Below are 22863 nucleotides of genomic sequence, written 5' to 3'. Positions count from 1 at the left end.
TGAGAAATGGATTGTTTTTTAGTTTAATTAAATTCCAATAATTTTCTCCATTAGAAATTTAGTGTAAGATGCAGGAAGCACACTTAAAACAAATTATTTCCTTGTTTTCTACTTGCTCAGAAAATCCAGGAAGTAGACAAACTAGACACGAATAGTCTTAGTATATTAAATTTAATTATAGGTTACACAGAATGATTTAAAAACAGCAGTTTACTAGAATAATTTTAACCTGCAGTATGTGCAAATAGTTTAGAAAATGGATTGTCATAGTCTGACACAGCAGTTTTCATGAGTTACACTTATTGTATTATGCAAGTGTGTGTATTAATTATCCTATCTGTAGTTTAGCCAGGTTTCCAAAACAGATTAAAGGTTTGTCAAGAAGTTCTGTCTCTTGTATTTCTTAGATGCTTATCACCTTGTTTAAATTTAGTGAAATTAAACAACTAAATGGAAAACATGTTTGTGAATAGCAGCACTGGTAGCTGTTCCAGACATCTGCTGTTTATAGATGTTATGTCTGTATGCCATACATTCATAAGCTCTCCTCATTAACTGCAAAACTGCAAGGAGCATAGATTTGCAAGTAGGTAGTCTGACTACTGAAAATATTTCTCACCAGCTTGGTAAATCTCTTTCAGTTCAAATAGCCCTGGTCATCATTCCTACTTGAAAACAGCATTTTTACATTCTGCATTTAAAAACCCGTATTTAGTCATACACTGAAAGAGCTCTTTGGGCTTTTACTTAATATGTATCATTGAACAGAAGTGTTGCAAGTGTCAAAGGATATGATGAACAAAACAGTCTCAGCAAAATGTAAAATTTTTCTCCAGCCGTGTTTATGAAAGCAAAAAAATCTTTTAGTTTCTTCTTGAATATACAGACTGGCCCAAACAGACAGACATTCTCTTTATCAATCTTATAATTACAAAAACTGTACATTACAAACAGTATAGAAACAGACTGAAAAGAATGTGCCACACATCATGGCTAATTATCTATATGCGGTTTAAATTTACAGATATAAAAGAAAGTACAGGCTACTCCCTTATAGTGCACAGTTATTGTGTTGAAACCGTATATCACTAGTTAAATTGAAGTGACAGGATGTCTCTAATCCTGCTCGGCACAGAGAATAAGAGCAAGTTCTGTTCGGTAAAGCTTTCCTCCATCAGACAAGGCCATGATGTTTTTCTTATATGTTGCCAGGTTGTTAATGTCTAAGTCCTATTTAAAGAACAGATAATGCTTTATAATCCAGTTTAGTAGCCAACTACAGTTGCCAATGATAGAGATTTGGGGTGGGGGGAATCTGTCTGGTGCCTGCCTGCCCAACAATACCATTTGTTCAAGTGCTTGCATACAATTCACATCCATGCACACTAGATTGATGATGATCACTGTTTCTGAAGCCAGTTTATAATGTTGTTGCTCACTTAGTTAAGGATTTACATTTCTACTTCTGCCAAGATTTGTAATTGTCCTGCACTTCAGGAATTATGATTTAGCAGCTCTATTGTAATTGGGTGAATTTAAAATCCCAATTTAAACTAATCATTAAGAAAAACTCTAGAATTACCTTTTTGTTTTTTTCACACAGATCTTTCAGTAATGCATCTAATTCATTTTCATCTATGTATCCATTGCCATCCTGAAAAATATTAATATCAAGGTTTATTTTGGAGCATTTATTTTTCATTTTGGCTACTGTAGCATTACACCTAATTTATTTTTCCCTAATTCAGAAAATAAGTGATATCAAAGAGTAGTCAATCAGTTCACAAAAGGCGAGTTTTATAGTATTTTTCAGATCACTTACTTGATCATACAGCTCAAAAGCTTTATTGAACTCTTTCCCACACATTTTGACACTCTAAAATAAAAAAAAGCCAAGAGTTAAAAGAATAATATATAGTGTTATATGTTCAAACTTCAGAATGTAAAGCTACATACCTTAAATTGAAGAAGAAAGTTTTCCTGCACTGGGAGTAAACTTTGAAGATAAAAATGAGAGTTCAAACAATTTTTTTCCCCATAATGGCAACTGACATGCACTACTTAGATGATCTAGGTATAAAAACATACCTGGCCATTTCAGTAAGTTCCAGCTTTCCATCATTGTTTGAATCAAACATCTTCAGCTGAAATAAATGTAGATATTTATTATTAAAGTATTGGTCAGTGCAGCAAAGAAATAAAGTATTTCTTTGGGAAATCTAAAAGCAATGGGAAGGTACTAATTAAATATAATATAGGAACCTAATTCAATAAACTCACGTTTGTTGTGTGGTATATTTACTGTAAGCAAGGTTACAAATTATTGAACACAAATTGATAACTAGTTATTCTACTATAAAATCTTGGTAAGGAACTGTTTGTGCAGCTCTGATAGTTGTGTTGAAATGTTCACTAAATCCAGCTTCATTTAACAGTGAACTTCCCAAATCAGAGATGTGCATGGTATCAAAATTTCCATCTTGCAGAAACTGAGCAAGGTCCACTTAAGTATTTTTAAATCATGACAGGTCACTCAGGTTCTTATTGTCACCCCCACAAGATGCAACACCCATTGTCCACAGCCAAAGGGCTTTAAGGAAAGGGTTTCTCACCTTTCTATCTTTGAAAACATCAAAGAAAAGAAATTGCGTCCACTTCAGTTACTACAACCAAATACCTCACTTGGTCGATATAAAGCAGGGACTCAAACAGCTGCAGCAGTAGCAATATACATAGTCCTCTAATCTCTCTGCCTAATGACCAATATACACAGTAATCACTAAAACTGAATTCAACTGTGGTTACATTTTGTACTGCTGAATTCTGATTGTTTTATGTGTGGTCTACAATGTCAAAGGAGTTTAAAGACCCATGAAGGGTCTTGTTTGTAACTCAACTGATTTGAAGAGGGATACTCCAAACTGACACCTCTATAACTGAGGTCAGAATTTGGCCCCTCACAAATGGCACATAAGCTATAGCCATGATATCCAACATCCTTTACTGAACCCATTTAAACATTATTTTAAACTCAGATCAAGATCCAGTGCCATATGGTTGTTGTCTATTGAATAAAGATTTAGACCAAAAATTATAGCCTTTTTTTTTAAAGTTACTGAATAGTATATTTGGTCTTGAGTCATGATTTAATACTTAGTATACATAAAGCTGCTTATAAAAACATAATTCAGTTTAAAATCTAATAAACAGTAGCTAGAATTAAATCTTCAAACGTAGGTTGGGGTGTTCTAAATTCCATCCAGATGTACTATCTTCATGTAAAAGACGACAACATTTATAATCCGTATTCAGTTGGTTGTCAAGTCTACACACACGTAAATGATATCAGAATCTGCCTCATGCCATGCACTTCAAGAAAATTTTTAGCTTGTGATGTATTACAAGTGAATTAAGTAGCTAATAAATTAATCTCATTTACAGAATGAAAACAGGACTGACTTAATGTCTCATGTTTAGCTTATTCCCAGCTTTAAAGCCCTATAAACACTTAAGTGTTAATAAGAAAAGGTCTCCACTATTGACATGTAGTTAATTAATTTTATACAAGAACTATATCTAAGTAACTTCCATCGAAATGAGTTGTCATGTAATAGAAATATATATGTTAATGTGATTTAACAAAGTATTATATACTATTTTAAACTATTTTCCAGGATCCTGTTGTGTATTAGAAATTGGTTTCCTGTCTAAAATGTAATATTTAATGTATCACAGATACAGTGAAAAGTCAGCAAATTGCATTGCCTCTAATCTCTGAAGAGACATGGCTAACTTGAAATTAAGACCTTTTAAAATTTAGTTAGCAGGACTTTGAGGTATTAGGCTGCCTGTGACTTCCTCTCCCTGTCACTGTACAATTGCATGTTCCTATTTTTAGATGTTATTTCCCTCTTGCTACCTGAAAGATTGAGAAAAAGCATCAAGGAAAACTTACTGTATAAAGAGATGTGGGGGTGTAACTGAAAACAGAGGGTTTCTCCCTTCTCTCCCCCACCCCTTTAGTTTCAATTACAGTAACTTTAGATGTACAGTGTTTGGGGGTAGAATCAGACACCTGTATCAGTTTGTTTGGACCCCTTTAAATACAAAATTCATGCTGCAGGAAAAAGCATAGTTTTGCCTAAAAAACAAATTAGTGATACAGAGATAGTATAGAGAAGTGACTGTTTGTGAACCCATACATTCCAGTGTGACCACCTGGCTCCTTCTAATCCTCCCCACCCTTTATAGGAACTTCTTCCCAGCGTACCTTTAAGGGGAAGGGTGCTTTAAATTTGGCAGAGGCAAGCAGTTGCAGCCCTAATGTGGCTATTTTATGTCTGGTTGTTATATGCCTCTCCCTTTTTCTAACTGGTAAGTGTTCTTAACTCCTTTTATGTTTTCTGTTCATTAGTTTTTCCCTTCTAATTTTTGAGGAGATAGCATATCATCACCATTATCACTTATTTATAGTGTTAATTCTTTGTAACTTTCAACCTGCGGAGGTCCAAATGTAGGGCACAATCTGGGCTAAAGAGTCATAAAAAATTGCAGTGCATGAAGGTTAAGGATGTGAGATTTATTTCTCCAGCGTGTAACACTTTCTACAACTAATCCATCATGAGATTTCTAGACCTCTAGCTTACCATAAGAAAACTGAATCACTAGATATTTGTCTTAATTAACCTCTCTCATAGTTGGGGTCAGTTTGAGGCATTTCAGCCTGAAATGTTAAATCCCTAAAATGTTTTAGGGTGAAACAAAGTTGCTGGCAAAGCAAAAGAGAAAAAAAAAATCACAACTTTGGCCATTCTTAAAACAGGGAATTTTCTTCTTCCCAGTCTCTGGAACACACAAATCTCACTGACAGTTGCATGGAGGCCACTAGAGAGTCCTATGTTCAGGAGTTAGAGGGGAGGGAGAATCTGGCTATGTTTAAGGATGGGCCTGGCTAGGACTGAAGCAGAGCCTGTTCTATCCCACCTGCCTAGGAGGCTTGCCCTGCTATCAGGTTCCCCTTCTCACACTAGCATAGGGCACAAGGAAGGCAGTAAAAAAGTGTAGAACTGGCAAAAAAAACCAAAACCATTTAGCATTCTGTACTTGAAGACTAGCAGGTATGTTCCTTGCCTATTCATAGAAAAGGAGGATTGAGGCATATTTTGGTATCTATTGGGAGAGAGGTCACAAATGTAGGGTAAGATTCCTTTAGAAGCTATGAGGAAAGGGCAGGAAGAGGAACAGAAGGAGGCATAGCAGGGGGAAGAAGATATTCTGCTTCCATTCCCTACCTGAGAAGTTTAAGAACAGGCATATGTGTCCTTAGGGTTCTAAAGGTCAAGGAAGCATGGTAAATGGTTACCAGAGATTCTGGGCCCTTCCTCGGAGAGGATGGAGTAAACCCCACTGCTACTTGTGTGCACTACTGTTCCATCAGCGGTATGCAAGGGACACTTAGAGAAAAGTAATAAATATATGCCAAACAAATGTGCCTATATCATAGACTCTATAGATCATTTTAGATGGTCATCAGATTCTATACCATGGAATTAAAAATACTAGAGTGATCTTTGTTTTTAATTATTTAATGAATGCATACCAGCATTTATATTTTGGGCAGTCTTTTCTTTCCTTGTGCCCAACACTAAATCATGCAATAACTTAAAGCTGAGGTGTAGAGCCTTTCATCCAGAACTATCCCACTGCCCTTGGCCTTTGCAGCTTACACAAAGAACTGCTTCACTCATCACCAAGATGCAGCCAAATCTAGGATGAAATGTAGCACCAAACAGCACAACAGTGCAGGACAAGAAATGAAATAAACTAAAAAGTAATGGGTAGGTCGAATATAATCAGTCAAATTGGAATTTGGCTCAGGTACAGGTTAATCTGCTTATTCTTATGACAAGTGCCATGGGATCTTTAAGTGTTCAGAGCTTCACTTTTTAATCTTACCTGACAGGAAAGAACCTTTGGTGGAAAAGTTCTCCTTAGCACCATGCTGTGGTGTTGGTTTGTCAACAACAGTTAAATTTCCTTGAAGGTTTCCCATACTTATATTAGGCCCAACAGGGCTAAATTTACAGATCACAGCCGAAGGTGACATAGCTACAGAATTACCTGATATGCCTCCTTAGCTCGGACGATGATTTCTAAGGTGTGATGTCTTATTTTGCACAATAGGAATCCAAACTGGTTCTCATTCAAGTCTTTAAATGAGAAGTTAGTGGCCATACATGTGCACAGTATTGTGCTTTTATGGATGAAATGTCTGAATAATCTTACCATTATTTCTGTGTATTCTGTTAGCTTGGAATCATCAATCTTCTTATTTGCTTTCTGTAGTAAATCTTTCAAAAAACTCTGTGAAAGTAAAGTAAGCACAGGTGAATATTTGCCCGAAAGCCAAAAGGATTACAGAATAGTTACTTTCCTTATTGTACTCCAATTTCAGTCTAGAGACAGTCTGGGAAATTCTACTTTTACATATTTACTACTGAAATGTAAAATCAACATGGAAACTACTACTTATTTTCATATCAAGTATATCTGACAACAAAAATTCTTTTAACTAGACCAAGTATACTGCAACACTTTATTTTTAAAAAGATCCCCACAGAGCTTTGTGCATAATATGCCTTTTGTTGTACTATACAGAAGTCTGGAAAAGTAGATTGGCATCCAGCTATACTGTGTGCTAATTAATTTTAACAGTAAACTACATTAATTAACCTTGAGACCCATAGGAAAACTTGGATTCCTAGTCACTGCTTGAAATATAGGAATAGTTTTAAAGAAAAGATTAATGATTAATCCAGTCTACTTTCCTGCCTACAGCAGTGACCTGATGCTTCAGGTGAAGGTGAAACCTTCTTGCTCCTTCACACAGATATATTGCAAATGCATTTTGCCCATTTTGCTAGTTTGGGAGGAATTGGCAAGATTTCTTCCTGACCTTCAACAACAGCTACTTTTACTCTAAAGAATGAAGTTTTGTTTTCCCCACTGATTAGTTTGAACAACTGTCCTAGATAAGTGACATTAAAAAAAATCTTAATTTATTAAGCAAGGAGTCTGCAAGTCTTGAGAACTGTGCATGCCTATCAATTTTCAGGGAAGAACACATCAAGCTGGTTTATAACCTCTTTATCTGATGTGTTGGAGTTGCTTTTTTCACAGTTTGGACCACATTTTACAATAGGAATTTCTTCTTGAGCCATCTCCCCTCCCAATCACGTATGCATAATGCCCCTGAACTTGAAAGACAAGTATGATAGCCCTATTGTCACCACCATACTGTAGATTTTCTCATCAGGCCTCTCTGTACCTGTGCTATCTACTAAAGTGATAGCAGAAATGTTGTGAACAGATTTCATGGAAACATTTTAGATCATATGTGCTTTAAAATAGTTATGCAGGGAGTAAAACCAGTTACAGCAAATGCTTACTAATATTTTCATACCTGCCAAGAGAAGTATTTTATTGATCACTACGTTAAAAAAACAAGCTACAGTATATAGTTCTGAAAGGATGAAAATGATCCAGATTTTCTGATGCATATGAGATTTGCACAGCACAGCAGAGTTGGGGAGCCATCAGGGAGCCATTTAAGATTTTCTGGTTGTTCATTAGCCCAGCCTTTATTGGTTGGTCTAAACTATACTCTCTGGAAACAGTCCTCAAGGGACTGTCCAACAACTGGGGATTGCTAAAGTACAATGTGTACCAGTTGTGCCTCTTTCCTGACCTCACCTCCCTTTTGACACACCTGTATGTGGGACTGTGGGTGGGAGGGGGTAGCCACTTGTATACCAGGGGCATAGGAGCTGGTCATGCCAACCGACGTCTCTTCTGTGAGGTGGGAATCCTCAGCAGAGGAGATACAGACAGACAGACATGCTTCATCTCTTTTGCACTACCACAGCAGGTCAAAGAGGATGGGGAAAAAAAGACAATTTGGCTACATGGATTTATGAGGCAAGTTTTGCTTTTATAAAGCACTACTAAGGATTTCAGACAATTTGACTTTTTAATGCTTTGGTTAATGTATGCGGAGTTCTTGTCTGGAATTCTGCATCTGAACAAGACAATTGGTCTCAATCAATGTGTACACAGGGCCAGGTCCTCAGCTGAGATCCTGTGGAGCTATGACAGTTTGCATCAGCTGACAAACTGCACCACTTGAATTGCAGTTCTACATAGAAAAATGGTTATGTACAAAAGATACTTTCCCACTCAGACTTGCTCCCCATGTATATTCAGAGTCAAACCGTATCTGTTAGCTTTAGTGACAAGAAATAAGAATGGGCTGCTTTTTACTCCGGTAAACTGCAGAGCTGACACAGCTAATAGAACAAACTGGATGCTGTTATTTCTTACGCATCAAATGTGCTAAGTTCCCATCAGTCACACCTATGCAAACAGAGTGTGGACAATGGGATTGCAGTTGTGTTGAACAGGGGTTAGTATGGCAACAACAGGATTGCACAGGTACTACTGAGGGCTTAAACTGGACCACAGAGTGTTTAGTAATGGCAGTGATGCAGCTAGGAGAAAGAACCCACTTTAGCTCTCACGTCCTAGCTACATTTGTAGGGTGGTTAGTTTAAGAACATCTTTTTACTTCTAAACTGAGCACTTGTTATTTGGCAATCACTGGGGGACAAACATGGATCTGCTCTAAGTGCCATTTTTAGAGTCATTTATCAGAATAGAAATCACACTTCAATTTATCTGTGATAGAAAAATCAGTTTCTATCACTTGCCAGTTGTGTTTTACATTTCAACAGCCATATATATCAGTACTGTCGTGTAATACACACACATCTATATAGTGATTGTGAAATACACATAAACATCAATTTACCTTAAGTTCTTCAGTCTCAATGAAGCCACTATGGTCAGTGTCATATTTTCGCCAGGTCTGCAATTAGTAAATGAAAGAGGTTTATTTATGTATCTGTGTATTTGAAATCTAGACCTGGATGACTTTATCAAAGGAAAAATGGGGTACAGTACCTGCATGAATTCTTCACTTGACTTTAGCTGCTGGCACCTAAAGAACAATAGGAAGTTCTCTTCTGTAGGTAATATCTGAGCAAGCTGTAACAGATTTAAAGCAAGTTTAAAGTTTGTTATAAAACTCCAACTGCTTCTTTGAGAACAGATAACCTCCTTAGTGGGGCTCTAGTGACAAGTCTAAAATTGTTTTCAATTCCCGTTAGTTGGCTGTTTAGTTGTATTATAAAGTGTCTCGCAGCACACACCAAGAACCTCAGTTGTGTGTCGGGGAGCTTTACAAATATAGTCATTACATTGTCTTACTCTCCAGGTAAGATTTGAATTGTGTGCTCTTACTCCCAGCTGTCGAATAGGTGGTTACATTTAATCTGGAGCCTACTCTGATGCCATTGAAGCCATTAGGAAACTCCCACTGACTTCAGTGGTCTTTGGATCAGCTTCTCAAGCCCCAATTTTTCATCTGCTCACTGTGCAGATTCACACAGAATCAGGTCCTTAAAGGTTGTTCCATATTGTTCCAACATTAGAGTAATGTTGCTTTCTCAGTGGCTCTCTAACCCACTCACAAACAGGCCCACCTGTCCCCTTCATTAATAGAAATCAGAGATGCCTTCCCTATTTTGCTCTTGAGGTGAGTGCTGTACAACCCTGATCAGCTCTCCTTTCTTCTCTTGGTAATCAGTACTCTCCATGATGACCCAAGGAGCCACGTGCCATTTGCTGGAGTATCTCCTGTACATTAGAATGGGGAGCATGCCTCTCAGTGGCCTTTGGCTCCCTGCTTTTGATATGTTCCTCAAGAGCAGACACAAATGAAGATCAGAGGGAAAGGAGTGAACCAGCAGGCCTAGAGAAAGCGTGAGAGAGGCACCTCACATTCACAAATGCAGGGTTACAAAGTGTGGTAAAAGCTTAAGTGCGTAAGAGAGTGAAAGAGAGACCAAAGGGGGGAGAATGTTGAGAGTGAAGGGAGCAAGATGCAGAGAACCATGGTGGATACAGAGAGCAAGGGTGAAGGAGAACTGTATGGAGATGCGGGTACTGAGTAAGGGAAAAGGCTGAGAAGGATAGTGAAAGGGAGAAGGCAAAGGTGCAGCAAGGCAAGCAGAGAAACCAATGAGGAAAAGAGGAGAGAAGTGAGAACAAGGAAAGAAAATATGTAAGATGGAAATCCATCCTGGAACCACAGCCATTTGTCAGCCCCAAACATGAGACCTTGCTGAGGAAAAGCCAATTCAAGAACCAGAACAGCAAGGTGAGGGGGACTCAGCCCTTCAACCCATTCCATTGACTTCAAGGAACATGCCCTTAAAACTCAAAACCTGATGAAAATCTGTTTCCACAAATAATAGTGAAGTGGTTTTCCTTTTGAAATAGTTGAAAAGGACCATTTTCATTTTTCAAAAATGTTTAGTTTTATTAAAATAATTATTAAAAATTTTCATTTACTGGAAACCCAGGTTTTGGAAAATGAAAACTTGATGATGGTTTGGAAAGTGTTTTCTATCATTTAAAATCTGAAAAAGACTTTTTCCAAAGGAAAAAATTGTTAATCTTTTGGGGGGGGCAAAATTATAAAAAAAATCTGGTTTTGAACAAAAAACCTTTTTGTTTGAAAAAAATGTTGACCAGCTCTAATTAAAATAGCGAAACAGAGGAGAAGAAATGGAAAAGAGAAGAAATTTGAAAATGTAGGTACAGAAGAAGGGGAAGGCAGACACCTTCCTTTTGGTGTTAAAATTCTTCTTAAATGCATCCATTTGTAAAAACAGCAGTAACAGGTGCCACCTCCTTGTAGCCTGGTCCAAGACTGGATTCAAAATTCTGTTCTTTTTTGTGCATTTCAGATCTTATCTCCATCCCTATTTCAATCCCAATTCACTGCAATGAATTAGGATTGCAAAACTGGGGCTTTGTTGCTGGATTCCAGTGGGACCATAGCTGCCTGCAACTCCTGTCCCAGACTCGATAGGTGTCTTTTAACATGTTTCAATGAGATGGAAATAGAACATCTGTATTTCAAAAATTACCACTGCAAAAACTCAGTTATATTTGTTAAATGTTGATACAATTTAAAATGCACATCACTCATTTGACTTGCAAGAATAGAGCAATTGGTATAGACTATCAAGCATAGCAAAGTGCATCTTGAGAGATTTTGCTAAATTGCTGAATACTAAATCTAATCAATGTAAAATGAGATTTCTGACTCAAAAAGAAAATGAGTACTTGTGGCACCTTAGAGACTAACAAATTTGTTAGTGGCACCTTAGAGACTAACAAATTGGTTAGTCTAAGGTGCCACAAGTACTCCTTTTCTTTTTGCGGATACAGACTAACATGGGTGCTACTCTGTTTCTGACTCAAATGTTCAAAATTCGATTCCTTGATAGGTAAAAACTGAGTGTGCATACATACGTGTGTGTGTAATAGATATGGATGTGTGACCTGTTTCTTTAGTATTAGCACATGGGAAAAGTTCAAAGACCTGGCATTTCCTTCCCCCCCCGAAGGTCTCCTCCTTCACCTCTCCCAATGGAGCGATTGTGACATCAGACGTAAAACACCACTTTCATTCACTTTGTTGATGTCAGTGCGCTATGGGATTATTGCACTTTGACAGTGGGCAGTGGTGCACGTTGATACAGACATGTGGTTATTATACAGGTATTTTTAAGAGTATAACCAGCATAGTAATTTCAGATCTTTAGGTATAAGACCATAAAATATTCAGCCTCTACAAGGGCTTCCAGTTATTGTCAAGAAAAGTTAGTTTAGCACAGCACAGCCCTTGCAGTACTACTGGATGTTAAGTCATTGTCTAATTGTAGAGATGGGAGTTATAGAAATGGTGGCCTGAAGTTAGGCTCCTAAATCCACAATCAGGCATTCAAGTAAATGGCCTCAGAAGCACTGCACACCCAGCAGCTCCCACTGAAGTATCGCATCTTGCATATGTCAATGGAAGCTGGTGGGTGGCTGGCAATTCTGAAAAATCAGGCCACCTAGGTGCCTAAATTAGGCTCCGATATCTGTATTTAGACATTAGTTTTTTGCAAATCTTCATAAGTATGTAACAAATTCCAGATTTTCAGTATTGCTATTTATACTCAGTATAGGTAAACCTATCAGCCATCTGAAGCTACCATATTTGCTAGAGATAAAGTCATCCTTATTTATTCAGCAGCTATGGTACAGATGTCTACATATGTCCGAGAGTGTGTAGGCACTTTGTCATGAATTAGAGATTTTTCACATACTGTAGGTTATGACTGGTGGAACAAAATACCAGTTAGGTTGTGCACACTTATCCCTACCAAGTGATAAGAGTGCTACCCTGTTCAGAGTCAGAGGTACTATTTATATAATAGTGGATGAATTAGGTTGGTGGCTGGCTGTAGTGCAGTTAACATCTCCTAATACTGTATTCCTTGTTTTGTTTCTCTCACAACTGTAGCATTTTTAAAATATATTTTTCTTTGTTAGTTTGTCTGTTCATGCAAATTTGCCCTCAATGTATATTTAAGGCTGTACCTATTTGAGGACCAGATCGTGACAGGCCAAGCATGGTTGATGAGAGAGCCCAAAAGGATAGTGTAGCCTGTTGCCTGGCTTGTTCAGAGAGGGATTTGGGCTTCCCTAAGGCACATCTCCCCAAGCTCCCCTTGGGATGATCAGTTTCCACACCACACCTTACTTGAGCCAGTAGCTAATTGCTGCAAGTTGTCCCTTAGTGTCGGGACTTAACTGGCATAAGCAATATTCATTTCCACAAGGAAGAATGTCTTCCATTAGTGTAGTTATGGTAAAAAATGACTATGTAAATGGGGCACAGGTTGGTCCCTTTTGTAGCGTTCAGTGACTGTAACATTACTTGTTTTATTCTGCAGAACAACAGGAAGGTGTCCATGGACCACAGTTTGAGAACTTATTTCTAGGTTTATATCTTAAGCTCATTTAGAGCAATAGGAATTCCTTCCACTGATTTCAATGGGACTGGGATCTAACCTTCAATCAGATAGACAAGTTTCCAGTTTCACAATCAGAAGATATTTAATGCGTACAGTTTAAAGGAGAAACATGCTGCCATTGCAACATTCCCATTGTGACTTACTGGTAGGTACAGTTAACTGGTAGAATCATCCTTTCAGAATTCACTAACTTTCCAAAGAACAACCAACTACCAGTACTAAGCTACATTTAAGATACAAAATATATTACCGCTGCCAATAAAATATTACTTTAAGTTTTACTCTCCTTTATGCAGATGTATAACTTCTACATAGGCCTCAGAGAAATATATATGATACCATTTTCTCTGTATTAGTGTTTTATAGATAAGTGAACTGTCTCATTTGATAACTCAGTATTAAATCATATTTGCCTAGATTTTTGACAAAGTAAATTTTCCCTATTTGATTTATTTTGCTCCTTTTAGCATTGTAGGACCAATACTGTGGGGGAGAAGGAGCTAGATTCTTTTGATTCTTGCATCAACAGCATTAATGAAGTTCCAGCTGCAGAATTATTACTCGTTGAGTTGGCAGGGTTAGTAGTTAGGCATACCAGTGAGCTGTAGCTCACGAAAGCTCATGCTCAAATAAATTGGTTAGTCTCTAAGGTGCCACAAGGACTCCTCATCTTTTTACTTGTAAATGGAGCAGATTTGACTGACTCATAAAGAGAGTAAACCTGGAAGCCTGGTGTCAATGTCTAGAATATAAAAGTAGCAGTAGCTCATGAGGATGTTTAAACAGGAGTATGAAATTTCACAAGCCTTCACTTACAATGGCAGACTCAAAGGACACAAAACCAGTTTGTGACTGTAGTGTGAGCTCCTGCTATTTTTATGGTGAATATGGCAGCTCTCTCTGTTTTAGGAGTAATAGAACATGGTTGGAGAGATGCTTCTGCTGAGACTAGCTTGACCCTCTACCTCTCATTATGAACTTGTTAAAGAAAGAAGGGGATTGTTACCGAATTGGAAAAGGAGCTACAATATTTAAAACAGACCAGCATGAACAGTTTTCTAGAAATCACTCTCTGAATGGATCTCACTTTCTGATATTTAACCCTTTCCTTAAAACACCTGATTTACATGCTTCAATATATTTGTCTTAAAATTTTAATCTGGAAGTGGGAGAAAAGCATTTTCAGTATGGTAAGTAGCGATTTTGCTTCACAGGAATAAGCATTTAAATCACTTGGATATGGAATAACTGCAGTCCTGAGATGTAAAAAGCTTGGACTTTAAGATCTACATGTCAGTGAAAGCACTGACCAGACCAAATATTGGGATGGGGAATAGGAGGGAGTATCTTATAAAAGAGAGTAAGAGATGTGTCAGATTCTACATTTAGCCGGGGGAAACTGTTTAAAAGCTGGAGAACTCACTGCAGCAATGTACTGCCAAAGACAGTATCTGCACTTTAAGGCTTCACTTAATCTGGTCAGCAGAGCTGAAAATGCATTACTTTAAGCCATTCAGGACTCCTCTTTAATAGATCTTCCCTGAGGAATAATTATTAATCGGGATATTTTTAAAAATCTTCAGGTGCCATGTGTTATGGTGATTGAGTGACTGAGTGCCGCATTTATTTATACTAAAAAAAAGCATGGTTCATCGACTCTACATGAACTTTGGAGTGGGGAGACTTCGTAATATGGCATGTAAATGAGCTGAATTCATTTTGGAAACATTAGGCATTTTAAATTAGAAAATTTAAAGGGTCAGGAAAACAAAGTCTAACTGATCATCTGTAAGATTATTATAACACTTTCCACATACAGCACCTTTCATCTGAGATCTCACAGCACTTTATAAACAATTCAGCTTCACACTGATACAATGATGTAGGTTAAGTAGTACTCAGGTTAAGATCCCAACCTTCCAGGGTGCTGAGGCCCTCCAGCTAATTGCTAAATGTACTCAGCACCCATTGACCTCAGTCAGTGTTGATGGTGCTCAGCACTCTAGCTGTAGGTGTTCAGCACCTTACAAGATCAGGCCCTACGGGACTTGGCCAATGTCACATAATAAGTTAGTCACAGACCCAAAAATAGTACTCAGGAGATACAACGCCCAGTTGCCTTGTCTAACCAGTAGACTACTTCAGGAACTGCCTGTACATGCTTCATGTGACAGTCTGCTGTCATGTGTACTCGAAATAAAAAAGGCATGCTTCTATTAAAAAACAAGTATTTAAACTGGCCTGTTTAATTTCATATACTAATAATCTATTTATCAGAAAAAGAAAGATATGCCTATACTAACTTTTCCTACTTGCAGAATTTTCAATCTGATGATGAATCAAAAGTTTGGTCAAAATTTAGTCAGTTTAACCTTAAATATAGTAAGAAATTAACAAATTCAGTCACAGTTCGCTTATTCATGTACGTTTAGACTAAGTGACATGAATATTTTAGCAAGTATGTGGAAGTTACATATGGGAATTACACCTAAAGAAGAGCATATATTCCAAGGTAATAATTTATATGTACTGGTAATAGGATATTTTATATTGTAAATCTCATTGGTGGTTGTATATTCCGCTCATTATATCAATTCTAAATAGCTGTAGCTAAGTCAGTAACAATAGAAATGTTGCAGTAATAGCATGTTTCCAAGGAGCTCTTTATAAATTGTTCAGACTATTTTTTCTGATAATCAAACTGGGAACGTGATTGTCTTTTCTAAGGGTTAAATCCTGATCTCTTTGAATTCAATGGCAAAATTCCCATTGACTTCAATGAGTCATGAATCTGGTCCTAAAACCGTGGTTCACAAACTGTACACCAACCCATGGATACCTTCCTTTTGATCTGTAGAATTAAACACTGAGAAACAAGTAGTGGGAATTGGAAAGGGAAGTGGTTCCATGAGTGTCCCTCGTTCTCATAGAGTTGTCTACACAATGGAAAAGCATGAGAACCATATAACCCAGGGCAATTCAGGTGGCAGGCATTTCTAACTTTTGCAAACAAAAGTTTTCTGCTTACAGTTTCTGTGACTGTGTTCAATAAAGGAATTCATAAGTAATCAAAATCGCTCACTAACTGGATTGTCAAAAAACATTGCTGAAAATGTCAACAAGATTTTAGCCTTCCCCTCTGTCCTTACCATATGCATTAATTAGAAATAATAAACCACTATGTACAATGATTACAAAGGAGGAGAGGGAAGGAAATCAGATTCTTAGCCAATTTACACTGAATTGTACTTTACACCCACTACAGGACTTGAGGGCCAATGCAAAATCAAATTCCAGAATAACTCAGCATAAAACAGTTCACAATATTCCAGCACATCAGTGTTTTTAATAACTTGAATTTCCTGAAATGATGCAGACTTCAGTTGCATTACAGGAAAACTATAATGATGGTCTCCTTTATTTCTATTGATGTAAGCCTGTAATGTTCAGTGGAGTCAAATGAAATGTCTGAGGAGAAAGAAATATTTTGTTTTCCACTAATGCCTCAGTGAAAAAAAATACTAAAGATCCTGAGATGGGGAAAGAAGTCTGTGTTATAGCAAATACAAGACAATATATATATATATATTTATAGATTATGTTCAAGTTATCTTTGTATTACTATACTAAGAGCATTCTGTGCATATAAACATGACTGAGCCTGAAATAAAGAAACTAGCTTACCTCTACTATTCCTATTTTTCCATCAGTACTTTTCCCATACTGGTCCACAAAAGCTTTCATTTCAGGTGTTAATTCCTAGAAATTCACAATAATGGAATTGTTATTTGTAAGACATGTAGAAATACCTGCTAAGTATTTCAACACCAATGAGTAACTACCAGGTAATATATAAAAACCTAGTTAGAGCCTAGATTCTGCCAGTCTTATGCTGAGTAATGCTTTACTTTGATTATACTGTTGCAATGACCGTGACTGCTTGAGCAGTAAGATATTACTTGATAGGAATGAGTGGCGGAATCTGACCATTAGATATTCAGATCTTCTATTTTACCTTTCAAAATGAGAACATTCACATGTAAGGACAAATCTGCTGGAAGGTGGGTCTTACTGTTCCTTTGTTTAATCAAATGGCAATGAAATTTCACTGTTGATTACTATTCAGTTTTTCCAGAGTTTTCATTTTTAAATGAATAAATCTGAGACAAGCTTAAATCTTTCACAGGGGGGAAAATTTTACAGAACACATTGGAACACCAAAATATTTACCTTTCACATATTTTAATATGTTACTTTCATTTGAATGAGGATTTTATTCTCTTTTGACCAGACTCCAAACAGATCTCACAATGAAGTCATACAAGTGGAATTTGTACATCAGCCATTTGTATTGTTCACTGTTTATGATGTCATAAAAGCAGGACTATAACTTCATTGCCAGAACAAATGTAAGGAGAGGCTGGGCTGTGAGAGAGTAATCCCTTATTGAAACATATAAAGCAATCCTGAATAACAAGGTAAATCCACAAGGCCAATGTCAAAGTGCTTTTGATATATATGTTTGCTCCCCCCATGCACTTGTCTCAAAAATGACAGCTTCTCTTTAAGATATGGCGGTGGAGTCGCACCAAGGATCGGTCTGACTCAGATTCACTAGTATAGACTCCTTCACCTTTGAGGAGCCCATTTGATTTCTTTTGGGCTCTTCATGAGTCCAAGGATCTATGCTAATAGATCCTCATGCAGGATCAGGGTTTAGATCTGTAGTATAAACAATATCTCATAGTTATCAAAATGAAAGTTATCAAAGTTATCAAAGTTATCAAAATGTTATGAAGAGTCTAGTCTTACAGTCCTTTCTTAGGAGAAACTCTCACTGCAATTGTTAGGAATTTTGTCTGAGTCAAATCCACTAGATTGTGCCCAAAATTTGTATTACTAGAAATTGCTAAAACGCATTACATGTAAGTGTTTATGACAAAGCAAATCACGGCCCAATGTCCTCTTTGTTTCAGAGTCATCTGTTGTGGTTAGTAATTTGCAATTGTTGTTATTAAGACATGATTATTAATACTTTGCCCTTCAATGTCACCTTTCACACAAGGATCTCAAAGTGAAGAAGTATTTGCCTAGTGATTGAGGTCCAGGCCTGAAAGTCTAGATATCTGGATTCTAATTAGCCCTGATTAAATATTTTGATATTTTTTGTTTCTAATAGCACCCACAGTATGTAAAGTACTGTACAATCATATGAAGAGGCACCGTCACCGCTTACAATCTGAAAAAATAGAATGTCATTCATCTAAAAAAATATTCACTTAATACATGTTTGAATTTTATCAGTTATATAACTGATTGAATAATATCCTTTGAATAACATATTTGTTGGATATATTATGCGACAAATAATTTTATCCAGTATTCAACCAGTTCTAATCTTGGTTCCACCACGGACTTGCTGCTCTGTTACCATAGACAAGTAACTTGACCTCTCTGTATCTCAATTTCCCCTTTTTAAAATGGAGATAATTTACCTGACTCAGAGGCATTATATACACATTAGTTTTTGTAAAGTGATTTGAAATCATGGGATGAATGGTGCAATAGTAACACCAGTATCATTGCACTTATGAACATGAAGTCACTATCTCTGTCAAGTAGGTAAATATTGTTCTCATTTTACATAAGGATAAATCAAGGAACAGATGTTGAAAAACTTCCCCAAAGTCACCCAACGAGACAGTAGGAGAGCTGGGAACCCCTTTGGTAACCACTTCCCCACACATTTTCTCTCTTGGCAATTGGCAAAAGTGAAACAAGAGAGAGAACATACCAAGTATAATGTAGGCCAAAAGAGGTTAAGCGTATATTTTTGGGATTAAAAATTGTGATTTTATTTTTTGCCAAAGAATTATTTATTTTAGCCTTTGTGAAAGATCAACTTTGTATTTCACATACTGTAATGTGGTGGAGTGGTGTTGGAAAATATGAAATGTCACCAAAAATAGTTCAAACACAACGTTGCAAATGTAACCTCCTTCTGACAGTATGACATGAGACAGAAATAACATGCATCAAATTGCATGTTACTGCTCTTTGGAAGTAATAGAAAGCAAAAGGATGGACTTCACAATAGTCATTTGATTAATTAAAAAAATCATATGGCTGTTAGGTAATGACAAAACAATTAGGACAGTTCAGAAGCTGGGAAGAGCACTGAGAAATGCTAAGCCATCTTGTTCAAAGACTGAAATCAGTGAGATTTTATAAGGCATGTAGCATGACTGAAGTATAATCCAGCTATGAAGAATACATAATTGAATATTCCAAAAATACAGAGCAAGAGAAACTATCTGAAATGCAGATGCAAATGATGAGAGAAGCTTATGGGGGAGGAGGGGAAAGGGCAGCTCAGCCACAGAAATCACATATAACATCCATTATCTTCTCATTGTGTCCCTTCTGGCAAAAGAGCAAAAAATTCAAAGCCACTGAATTAGTTATCCAGTGAGGCAAGATAGGTGAACTAGTGAGATGACTGTTTGGCAAATGACACTCCAAATCCAAGAATCAGCTTAGATTTGAAACCCCTGATGGCACATATCCATAATCCAGAAAAGACTTTAGGGATCAAGATGTCAAGAATCTCTAGATGATCCAATGAGAGTACTGAAGTTCAGTGTTGTTACTGTAGATTGGTCTTTTCAGCAGAATATTCCAGAAATAAGCTTGTACCAGAGCAATGACAAAGGAAAAGTTAATTAAACACCTAAGCACTTTCAAAATATAACAGTGTGTGCAGGCAGAGTCTATTAAAAAGGCATAAATGGTAAAGTGGGTGGGAGACAACAATAATCCTACAAGCACCTTATACATTACTTTGTGAACACTAATTTTTTAGGTAGAAGATGACTTATTATGACACTAATTGCCTCTGGAGAAATGTGAAGATGAGTTTAAAATGACATTTTCCTGTTGTAAAACCTCTGAATCTTTCATCCATTGAGCATTACGTTAGGACTATTTTTAAAAGTACAATTCATCAGTAAACCCAGTTAAAAGATGATGTTCGAGACTGTATTTAGAACATATTTATTATTATGGTTACTGCCATCTCAATATGTTAAAAATATTTAGTTCCAATTAAAGAATTAAAATAAGCTTTTCTTACCTTCTCTTCCCACCCCCTTTTAAATGTAATTTACTTGCCTCACTCTCCTTGTGGAAAGAAACTAAGATTATACATATCCTTTTCCTCTAGAAATTGCAGTCTCACAATTTTCAGTAATCAAATTTACCTATGCTTTTGGACATTAATTCTACAGTGACAGCAATAAAAAAAGTTTAGGAATCTAGAGTGTGTATGTAATTTTATATGTAATATTACAGATGACAGATTTCCAGCTGCATATTAACTCATGAAGCTAATAGGAAGATGTTACTTTCCACAAAACAAATAAAAATACTGGTACACATTTGTTCTCCAGCCTTTAACAGGAAGACCCAAACAAAGACAATAATTCATTATCCAAAAGCTAACATTTATTTCTTAATTTTGATGTAGCCCAATATGAATTTATAACCTCTTCCCCCCCCCTCCCCCCTCCCACAGGTCAGCTAGTTAGTGCACTTTTATCTTATATGCTTTTAGAACTATCTTTTAGAGTGGATTTAAGTAGGCTTCATTATACTGTGCTATATATTTCAGTGTGCTGCCAAGTGGTCTATTTTATTTTCTGATTCTTTTAGGAGTTATTTGTTCAGTAAGGAAGTGTCACTATGTACTTAAACTAATATCTTTATCTAGATACATTTGGTTTTATTTTTTCAGAATGTTAAAAAATTAATAGTATTTTACTTTAAAACTTTTCTCTCTTGCTTAAGAAAGTGCTGAATTTATAATTGTTACAAATTAAACTCCAATATGCATTTCGATTTGTCCACATTTTAATATTCTCTAGATAATTTCTCTGTTCTCTTGTACAGTTTTGATTATCAAGATTTAGTATTGATTTTCCTCTTTCATAAATCCAATGAAGTGCAAATAAATAGTTAAGAATGATCTGCAGATCTGTTTATTGACCACCAAGGGGCAGAAATGCAGATAAACTGACACACTTCCCATTAAAGAAGGAGTTAAAAATGAGTCCAGCTCATGAAAAATTAGGTCTTTAAAAATATTGGTAGATAATTGAGTGAGGCAAAGATAGAAGTCTTGCTTTAAATCTATATTATATAATATGCCAGTTCCATATTTTTCTGGACTCTTACTTTTTAACATTGCCAGAAGAATCATCTGCATTAGTACCAAGGTGGAATCTAAATATTATCTTGTATCTGGTCAGGAACCCTTTTCCCCACACTTCGCAAAGTGACTGAGCATCCTACTTGACTTGTGTCAATTTCTAAACCTTGCCTTTGCCTGACCAGCTAAGTGACTGAACATTTGATGGCCCTAAGGATAGAAAAGACCCAGTTGCTGAAATCTGCTCAAGAAAATTCTTCATTAAGATGAAATAAAGCAGGAGGAAACATTAACCTACCAATCCTGCCTTCTTTCGTGCCTGCTGAAGCTCCTGGATGAAGTTCAGCAGCTCTTTCCCATCCAGGTACCCATTGCCTACAACACAAAGAGTTAGGGTTAGTGTTCCAGAACCCTTTGATTTGCTCCCTTCCAGCTGCTGGAAAGGACATTCACAAACCTTGTGTTTAAAAATCGGTGGCTTTTTGGTTGTTTGATCTGCTAACTTAGGCTCAGCCTCCTGCCACCCCTCCCGCCTCCAGAGGCATCTACATGCAAAGTTACTGAAGAGAAAACAGCGGCATCCTAGCTGCGGCTGGAGGCATTGACGCTTGAATCCACGTACGGGAGCCTGAACGGTGCCCTGCTAAAGGCGCGCGAGCCCTAGGCAAAGAAGGTTGGGCGCGAGTGCATAGCCCCAGCCCCAGCCCCAGCCCCAGCCGGGCCGCCTGCTTCGCAAGGGGCTGGAGCTCCGGGCTCGCTGGGGAAAGTTATGGCTTGTGCTGGGGGAAAGTTTGCAGCGGAGCCTGCCGGGAGGGGTGTGTGGGACACGGGGGTGCCCGAGGCCCCCGCCGGCTCGGGGCGGGCGGGGGGGTTGCAATGAAATATAGTCACCATCAGAGTCGTAGTGATTCCAGATCGCGAAAAACTGCGCGGCTGAGATCTCGACTCCTTGCAGGTGAGTCTCCGCGGCCATGGCGCGTGCGGCGGAGGGCGAGCGGGCTGGCGAGCGGGCTGGAGAGCGGCGGCGGCTGGGGCTGGGGCTGAGGCTGGGGCTGGGCGCTGCTGTCCGCGGTGCTGACCGGGCTGCCGGCACCGCGCTCTCTATTTATCGCGTCTGGCTCGGCTGGGCCACGCCCCCCGCTGGCCGCCCCCCCTCCTCCCCCCCTCCTGCCCGCCTCCCTCCTCCCCTCTCCCCGCCTCCCTCCTCCGCCTCTCGCGGGGCGAGGCTGCCCCACCAGCGCTTGCTCGCTGCCAGGTGGGCGCGTGCCCCGGCTGGGTCTCTTCTCCCGGCTCCTGGGGCCAACGTCGGCGAAAACCCACCCCAAGCAGCCGGGCCAGCTGGAAAGCTGCAGGTCCCCGAGCAAAGGGAGCTCTCGGGGCCCTGAGACAGTCCTGGTCTCTCCTCCCCCCCCCCCCCCGCGTCTCTGATGGTCCCTGGCGACCCGAGCTATGCCAGCGGCAGAGAGTTGAAGCTACCACACACATATGGCTGGGGAGCGGTTTTCGGTGATAACTTTTGCCAATGAGGCTCATTCAATGTATGCTGCTGCTGGAACTGGGGCAGCTGTGGGTTATGTATGAACATGCTCCCCCCCCACCCCCGTCCCCCAGCTTGAGGTGTGTACACGGGAATGAAAGGTTCTGTAAAGACAAACAGTCAACAAT

At 38.2% G+C, this 22863-nt stretch overlaps 1 protein-coding gene across 1 annotated transcript; it reads right to left on the bottom strand.

The window, feature by feature from the left end:
- Window positions 1-1116: 1116 nt before the first annotated feature.
- Window positions 1117-22171, bottom strand: CALB1 (calbindin 1). Its single transcript, XM_077808933.1, has 11 exons — window positions 22090-22171; window positions 21497-21573; window positions 16677-16751; window positions 9019-9102; window positions 8867-8923; window positions 6286-6363; window positions 2089-2144; window positions 1957-1996; window positions 1823-1876; window positions 1583-1654; window positions 1117-1230 (listed from the first exon to the last, which is right to left on the bottom strand). The coding sequence occupies exons 1-11, from the start codon at window positions 22169-22171 to the stop codon at window positions 1117-1119; spliced, it is 789 nt and encodes a 262-aa protein (XP_077665059.1).
- Window positions 22172-22863: the final 692 nt, after the last annotated feature.

The sequence above is a fragment of the Eretmochelys imbricata genome, chromosome 2, assembly GCF_965152235.1.
Source record: "Eretmochelys imbricata isolate rEreImb1 chromosome 2, rEreImb1.hap1, whole genome shotgun sequence".
NCBI lineage: Eukaryota > Metazoa > Chordata > Testudines > Cheloniidae > Eretmochelys > Eretmochelys imbricata.
The sequence above is the reverse complement of the archived record's forward strand: the minus strand, read 5'-3'. Positions and strand labels throughout refer to the sequence as shown.